Below are 8,635 nucleotides of genomic sequence, written 5' to 3'. Positions count from 1 at the left end.
TTTCACCGTTTTGACCGGTGTGTCAGGCGGTGGTGGCGGAGATGCCATATTGCATAAACGTTTTGTTTTATGTAACGCTAGCTTTGTTTTGATCAGACTCTAGTTTAGGTAACATCACCGCGTCAAGCTAACGGCAACAAAGACGTTGTTAGGCGCATTGCCATCCAGTGTTAATTCTGGGTCCGGGGTTTACGCCCCCATGACAAAAAGCGGGGTGGAAGGTGCCCAGACTAATCACTTCCTGTATCTGTGCCACGGGGGTTTCGCCACTGTCACGCCCCCTTAGGACACTGGTCAACTAATGAAGTTTCATACCAGAGCCGTGTAGAAAATAGACACGGCTGGGGTATGAAACTGCATTAGTTTGTCTTTAGATCTCTCTAAATTGCTGTTTCATACCATTGACAGACAGCCAATGACACGATGATAACCACGCCCATTTAGGAGACCAGAAGAGTGGGGTGTCGATGCCGCATTCAAGTGCTGTCGAAAGTATTTGCATTCCGATCTACCATGTGACGTTTAGCGGGCGCTGCTGTATCGACAATTGATGGTATAGGCTACGTGATGATGCGGGATTGCTTTTATTACCTTAAAAAAAACATTGAGTGTGCAGCTTCAGACCAAAATGTCCCAAATACCATTTGCCCACAACATGTTCCAGCAGAGGGTAGGGGCTATTATGTGCGACATGACGTGTGTGCAAACTACAAGGAGCACTTGAAGGCAGCAGAGACGAGCGTCTGGCGGCTGCTGCATTGTGTGAGCAGAGTGAGCAGAGCATACCCACCCAGCCAGCCAGCCAGTGTGTGTGTGTGTGTGTTAGCGGTGTTAACGGTCACAAACATGTCGGGGTCGACGGGGAAGAGTTTTCGAGTTAGCGACGGGGACTGGATTTGTCCCGATAAAAAGTAAGCGTCCCTCGAGCATGCTGTACCGTTAGCTACCTTACATACCCGGGAGGTTAGAATGAGCAAGTGGGCCTCTTGTTAACTTGCTGGCTATGCTAACGTTAGCTAACTAGTTGGGCCTCTCTTACCGTGCAGTTCATGCTAACATTAGCTAAATGAGCTAGCTTAGCTACTCATTCTCCTTACTTCTAGCTACGTGCCCTTTTAAGTAGTGTTCCCGTTTTGGTTTGGGTGGGGGAGTTGCGGGGAAGTTGAAAGTAGCAGTTTGTGCTGGCTTATAGCAGGCTAGTTAGCGTTAGCTAGGTGGGTCGGTTTAGCTTGCGTGGACTTTTTGTGGGATAGGAGCATAGGGGGGAAGCACCCCAACTCTACGTTTATGTGTGTTGCTTCCAATCTAGTACAGTAGCAGCCAAGTCTGTCTGGACAGTTTAGAGTCCAATTTAGACACTAGGCAGTCGGCAATATCAGGTTACGAGTTAGCGGCATAAAACATTTAAAGTGACAGATAAACCAGTACAGTTGTCAAAACACAGGCCCGTTTCCTCACCATACATCTACAATGGTGTACTACCACATGAAAACACAAATGATTAGATGGCAATAGTTGCATGGATTCTACTGATTGCATTTGCCTGATTGCTGTTTTTTGTTCTCGCAGGTGTGGAAATGTCAACTTTGCTAGAAGAACTAGTTGTAACAGATGTGGCAGGGGTGAGTCATTCTTCTCCAAAACAAGGTCATATTTTGCATAAACCTCGTGCACATCATGCACCTCCTCGGAAAACACTGTTCCACCAAAGACTGTTCTGTTTCCCACAGAGAAAACTACAGAGGCAAAGATGATGAAAGCTGGAGGCACAGAGATTGGGAAAACTCTGGCTGAGAAGAGTAGAGGCCTCTTCAGTGCAAACGATTGGCAGTGTAAAACGTAGGTGATCACGCTAAAACAGCTTTAGAATCAGGGTAGGGCATCACCAGAAATAAAGGTACATTTTGGCAGTGTCTTTAAAGTGTCAGTATCACCAGTAGGCAGGGATCTGAAAAAGCTGTTCTATTCAAATGCTCATTTCATCTTGTTATAAATCAAAGGGACTGGTGAAATATTTGGATTAGCCTGACACTGTGGCAAAGGTAGAGGGGAAAGCAACATTTCCGCCTGATTGAGAAACTTGGCAATTTACTTTATAAGCGGTAACAAAACCTCTAGTTTCACTTTCAGATGTGTTGTAGAGGAGAAAGCAAAATGTCTGCCTGTTTTGAAATACTTGGCTATTTACTTTATAAGCAGTAACAAAACCTTTCTAGTTTCACTTTCAGATGTGTTTGAATTCAATGACTTCTTTTCCCCCTGCATGAAGGTGTGGCAATGTGAACTGGGCTAGGAGATCAGAATGCAACATGTGCAACACGCCCAAATATGCGAAGCTTGAAGAGAGAACAGGTAACCACATGCATACTTGGTCTGTGAGTTTGCAGGTTGTCTCTTAATACTAGTTCTTTTTATCAATACTTTATTGCAGAAAATGCAACAGGATGTTTTAACACAAAGGATATACACAAGGCATTTTAAGTTTTTACAATTTTTCTCCCAAATCCAAAACACCTTTAAACCCCCCACCCCTGTGGGCCTCTTTCGCAAGAAATAATACAAAAACGGGGTATCCACGGTGCCTTAAAAAGTATTAAAAGTTGATAAATCAATTTATGGAAAATGAAGGCCCTTAAAAAGTATTCAAAGGTCTTAATCGCGATTTGAGAGTTATTACATTTTGTAGCTATTGTGCTCATTGTGTTAAATGGGCATATGATATCTACCTCACTGCATATCAAAGTGTCCTTGGGCAAGATACTGAACCCCAAATTGCTCCTGATGGTGGTGGTAGCTTGCTGCCATTGGTATGTGTGTGTGAATGGGTGAATGTAGGCATGTGTTGTAAGCACTTTGAGTGGTCAGTAGACTAGAAAAGTGCTATATAAATGCAGTCCATTTACCATTTACTAATGAAACTAGCAAAGATAGAAATGGTAAAGAGAGAAGGTAACAATCAGTTGTTAATAGTACCACGACTGTTACAGTACTGCTTCGAGTTCCACGCTCAAAGTATGGGGCGAGTAGCTACGGCACGTACACCCGCAAACATATACATAACGCCCGTATCCATGCGTACATCTCCTTAAAGAGGGGCTGGGTTGACGAGCAGGCAGCCAGGCACTCCCACATCGCAGACGGACCCCAAAAATGTCTCCTGTGAAATTTCACTCGCAAGTAGCTGATTCATGTTTGCCAGTGGAAATAGAATCTTATCAGTGGAACCTCTTATGGAGAATTTCACTTTTTCCCATTTTAAAAATCAGCTCTTGATTGTTAATTTGACCCTTTTCTGTTTTCAGGCTATGGCGGAGGATTCAATGAGAGGGAGAATGTGGAATACATTGAACGGGAGGAATCTGATGGTGAATATGATGAGGTGAATAGTGATTGACAAGGAATCAGTAGTGTGATCGGAAGTGAAACATTTCATAGTGGATGAATAACCACTATGAACCCACCCAAGTCTATTTTGGATGAATAACCACTATGAACCCACCCAAGTCTATTTTGGATGAATAAGCATACAGTGGCAGTCACGTTTGCTTAGAAAGAAGTGATGAATACACGTCATTGTGCCTTGAAAGCCGCTGATAAAAATGTGCGTTGGCCGCGGTCAGTTATGCTGCTAAGGATTTACACTCTCTCTCCATGTCACAGTTTGGTAGGAAAAAGAAAAAGTTCCGGAAAATCAGCAGCACGTCTTCCTCAAAAGAAGGCGAGAAGAAAGAACCAGTGAAAGACGGAGACAAGGACGAGGAGGAGGAGGAGGAGGAGGAAGATGATGACGAAGACGGAGACCTTTCCAAATACAAACTGGATGTAAGACTGTCTGGTGGCTAGAGCTGTTCAGTTGAAGAAACAAATGTAGAGCTGTAACGCCTGCCATTGACAATATAGCACATGTTTTTCCTGCATAGAGGAAGGTTTGAACACACACACACACACACACACACACACACACACACACACACACACACACACACACACACACCCCTACATTGCTCAATAAGTTCTGACAATGAGATTGAGATGTATTTGAGATCAGGACAACTCTGACTACACACCAACTCGAAAATCAAGCATTTGTATTGTATCAACTTGGAGAATTTCAAAGTTACACATTTGTACGTTGAAATTGCTTGATGTCTGAATCTTGGGGTGCTGTGACACATAGCTCCATCATTTCCGACAATGACTGATATATTTGTGTTCAGGATACCCTGACTACACACTGACCCAAAAGTCAAACGTCTGCACGACACTAAGCATGATCATCAGAATCAGAAATACTTTTGAAATTGATCCCCGAGGGGAAATTGAGTAATGCTGCAGTTGCTCACATTGAGGTAGTGAAAAATATAAACCTAGAGATCAAGCTTACTTACTGTCATGCGTAGCCAACCACCAAAGGCCCATTCTGAACCAGGAAAAACCCTCAATATAGCATAACTAGCGCAAATTCGCCATAGCGGCGACCACATATGCAAATTGCACCAATTGCAGTGGCTGATATTTAGCCTGAGTTGGGTCACGTGACATAATTTGTTGTTTCATAATTACACGACGGTGTGATAGCATTTGTGCTCATTCAAAGATAGTGTGATGAAGCACTCAAATACTTTAAAACAGGGCAGTTATTTGTTTATAATGAAGATTTTTTTTAATCGTATCGGCTATCGGCCAAATTGTTATTTTAAACATCGGTATCGGCCCAGAACTTTGCAATCAGTGCATCCCTAGTTTGAACCAGGCTAAACAGACTTGTCTCTAGGATGACGAGGATGAGGACGGAGACGAAGACCTGTCCAAGTACGACCTGGACGCCAGTGAGGACGAGGACAAGCCTGCAGAGGACAAGCCTGCAGAGAAGAAGCCTGCAGAGAAGGAGGAGAAGGAGGACAAGGAGGACAAGAAGGACAGCCCGCGCTCGTCCCGTTCGTCCTCGCGCTCCTCCAGCGACAGCTCACGGTCCAGGTCCAGGTAAAAGGGTCAAAGGTCAAGGGTAACTCCAGGCAAAATGTCAGTATCAGCTCAATCTTCCTTCTAATTTACTGATTAAATGTCCTGTTTGATTTGTTGGTTTCTGTTTTCGCACCCCTTCCCCCCCCCCCCCCCCCTCTCGTGGTGTAAGAAGTGTTGTTCATGTGCAGATCCACTGATTCTCCTTGATCAAATGTCATTCATTGTGCCTTTTTGTTCGGCTTTTTATTCGATTGTGTACATTTGTAGCGTCTACAACTTCAGACGGATGGGATATTGTCTTGCCCAGGTCTCATGGACTTTTTGTGTGTGGGATTAGGCCAATTCTCTGCATTTTATTATCCTGTAGTAGATTATATTCTTTGTTGGTCAACACAGTGATGCTCTATGGCCTTGTGCAAATAGCTTGTCTTTGTTAGAATATATTTCTCCAGATTATTGTGCAGTGTATTCCACATTATTGTGCCGTGTATTCCAGAGTATTGTGCCGTGTATTGTCATGTCTGCATTGTCACATGCACCACATAGCCACAGGCAGGGTCCAAAATTAGCAGCAGCCAAATGCTGTTAAAATATGCTGGTAGATTTGCTTCACTCACCAGCCCAAAAAGTCAAACAAAACAATGGTAACCTATTGAGTGGCGGGTACAATTTTAACATTCACTAGCCATTTGGCCCATGGACAAAAAAAAAGTTAATTCTGGACCCTGGCAGTGTCCTTGTTCAGAAAATATTGGAAAAAATGTGTTTCTTCTTTCAGGTCGCGTTCTGGAAGCTCATCCAGTTCCAGATCTGGATCTGGCTCCAGGTCCCACTCCAGGTGAATGAGGTGACATGCACTCTCTCCCTTAAGAGAGTGGATGTGTCTGGGCCCAATGCTCCAGAAAACCACCCAAGCCTAGTTGACGTTATAGAAAGAGAGGCTATACTGTAGCCTCCTTTTTCTTTTCTAATAAAAAAATATAATAAAATCATTGAGGTTTGGAGTCAGGATCAGGCAAACTCCTCATTTGGTTTTCGTTCACCTGGCCTAATGTTTTCCAGGTTGAATTAAACCTGAGTATAAAGACTACAGATCAGTACTTTAATTTGACCATACTAGCTGGAATGAATTTCAATGCTGCAAAACCTCAGACCTCTGACTGACTAGATATCTGGGGTTTTGTTTATCGAGCGTCTCTTGATTGGTGCTGACTGGGGCGTCTGAGTAGTACAGCAGTAGATTCCTTGCCTACCAACACGAGGGTTGCAGGTTCGAGCCCTCATATTGCCTCCGGCTTGGTGGGCGTCCATACAGGCGCAATTGGCCGTGTCTGCGGGTGGGAAGCCGGATTAAGGGTATGTGTCCTTGTCGCTGCACTAGCGCCTCCTCTGGACGGTCGGGGCGCCTGTTCGGGTGGAGTGGAGGGGAACTGGTGGGAATAGCGTGATCCTTCCACGCGCTACGTCCTTGTGCTAGTCTAAAACTCTCCCCTGATCGGCAGAGGGGGAAGAGCACCGACCGGGACAGCCGGGGGAATTGGCCAATTACAATTGGGGAGAAAACCAGGGGAAATCCAGAAAAAAAGGAGTGGTGCTGACTGTGACTTCACCAAAAAACAATGCAATTTCTTTTGCACATGATCTCATACATATCCGAAAACTAAACAGTTTTGCAGACATTCATTTCGTTTTACAGTTACAGTATTGAACTTTGATTTCAGCTAAATTGATGCCAGTGAAATCATCGGAAAAGACTACAACCCAATGATTCAATGCCTTCTGATGACATCACTGGCATCAACTTAACTCTCGATAACTGTCAAACTATTATTATTATTTTTAATAAATGTCTGCAAAACAGTTTTCGGATATGTAAAAATAAATCATTGTTTTTCGGTGAAGTGCCCCTTGAATGTTTTCAAAAGCAGAACTCCCCTTTTCAGCACTGGTCTTCGGAGACGCTTGGTAAACACCTGCCCTGCTCATGCTGTGCCTCGGCCTCACTGACCCCACTTGCTTGCTTCCAGCTCCAGGTCTGGAAAGGGCTCCTCTCCCCGCAAGAGGTCCCCCTCGCCCTCCTCCTCGCCGGAGAGGAGGCAGAAGCGCAGTCGCTCCCGGTCCTCATCTGGAGGGAGGAAACGGAGGCGCTCTCGCTCACGTTCGTCCGAAAGGTTTGGGTTTCTGTGGAATACCACAATGGCCTACTCACTGATTTGTTGTTATCCCTCCATCGCTTCGCTGTAACGGGAGTTCAAATTTAGCGGGAATACGTTGACAATTTGCCACGTCATGACGCTTGTATACCTTGTGACAGGGTTCCTACACAGGTCTGGAAAAGTATTAAAATGGTATGTGATCATTTCCAGGTCTTGAATAGTTTGTGAATTTGAAAAAAAAAAGCCTGGCAAAAGTATGGGAAATGCTGTGCTTCAGGTCCGATACACACACATTTCTAGCTTTTATGTTGAGTCCCCAGTTTTTGTTGATCAGAATAATGTTCAGATAGAGGGATCAGCCGCTGTCAGCATGCATTATATCAAATACCCTGCATCACAATTACACCCAGTCAAGGAAAATGGGGTATGTGGGGGGATATGGAATTTAAAAATGGGAAGCCTGTAGGAACCCTGCCAATGATCTCACATAATACTCTGTGGCTGTGAAGAACAATCTTTATCTATAGAGTGATATGAGCTGAGTTAGCAGGTGCATGTGTCTAATGTGCGTAAACTGAATGCTCCTAGTGAAGCCTGCTGACCGTGTGCCTCTTCCCCTGCTGTTTTGTCTCATTTCAGGCGCCGCGGGCAGTCCTCCGGATCCTCCCAGTCCGGCTCCAGTTCAAAAAAGAAATCCGTTTAAAGCAGCCTTAAAACCCAGAAAAACAAGTGCATGTTGTGTTTCCACCAAAAACCACCAGATCCGTTCATTATGCTGTTCAAAGTACACACATTATTTCCCTCAAAAGAAGACAACCGTGCAACGACTTGGCTCGATGACCTGTCATACATGCTTCCTTTCTGAAAAGCCAGTAGGCTCCATCCCAGTCTGTGACAAGTGTGTGTAACTTTAGGTGTCTGATGAACTTATAAATGTCTGCTCCTTTAAGAGAAACAGAGATGTACTGTGAAGAGACTGTATCTCATTTTAAACCCACTCTGCTTATTATCTTAATGGCAATATGTTTTATTCCACTCATTTTGGGGGGAAATGAAGTTTCATATTAAATTTAGGTTACGGTTTCTTGACGTAAGGAAGCTTCTGACATGGTGGCTTTACACAATCTGTTTTTCAAGCCGGAAGTTAAAAACATACTCGAAAAGGTTTACTGAACGACCACCATTTATAGAATAATTTAGTCCTGAGAATTTTGGTCAGATCGTTTGATTCGTTGATATTTTTCCTGTTTTGTGTTGAAGGTAAGTATTTCTTTTTCTTTCACTTTTTGATATTCCTTGTTTAACTAAATGGCAGTAACTTCATCATTCTCTGGTTTGGGTTAGTGCCCCACCCCCTGGTTAAAACTAGATTTACTGTATGGAGGACATATTTTTGTAGGCTTAACCAGAAATCGCCACCCTCACCATGTTGGATCACCAGGGGAATTTGGCTATGGGATTTTAGAATCAGCATTTAGCTTGAATTCATAAAATAAGGTCTGTGGTTAAAAGTT

The 8,635-nt window shown here is 43.9% G+C and overlaps 1 protein-coding gene across 1 annotated transcript; it reads left to right on the top strand.

Moving 5' to 3' along the window:
- Window positions 1–784: 784 nt before the first annotated feature.
- On the top strand, window positions 785–7,971 carry zranb2 (zinc finger, RAN-binding domain containing 2). The gene is made up of 10 exons (XM_083647556.1): window positions 785–911; window positions 1,570–1,622; window positions 1,731–1,839; window positions 2,270–2,352; window positions 3,303–3,379; window positions 3,661–3,822; window positions 4,775–4,983; window positions 5,744–5,803; window positions 6,993–7,136; window positions 7,761–7,971. The coding sequence occupies exons 1-10, from the start codon at window positions 847–849 to the stop codon at window positions 7,822–7,824; spliced, it is 1,026 nt and encodes a 341-aa protein (XP_083503682.1). The 5' UTR covers window positions 785–846; the 3' UTR covers window positions 7,825–7,971.
- The last annotated feature ends 664 nt before the right edge of the window (window positions 7,972–8,635 follow it).

Source organism: Poromitra crassiceps (assembly GCF_964638095.1).
Source record: "Poromitra crassiceps genome assembly, chromosome: 12".
NCBI classification, from domain to species: Eukaryota; Metazoa; Chordata; class Actinopteri; order Beryciformes; family Melamphaidae; genus Poromitra; species Poromitra crassiceps.
Note: the sequence above shows the minus strand (reverse complement) of the source record. Positions and strands in the feature narration are given on the sequence as shown.

Coding starts and splice junctions, on each gene's coding strand:
- zranb2 (XM_083647556.1), top strand. CDS start 847: ATGTCGGGGTCGACGGGGAAGAGTTTTCGAGTTAGCGACGGGGACTGG. Junction 3,380..3,660: donor CTGATGGTGAATATGATGAG/GTGAATAGTGAT, acceptor TCCATGTCACAG/TTTGGTAGGAAAAAGAAAAA. Junction 4,984..5,743: donor AGCTCACGGTCCAGGTCCAG/GTAAAAGGGTCA, acceptor TTCTTCTTTCAG/GTCGCGTTCTGGAAGCTCAT.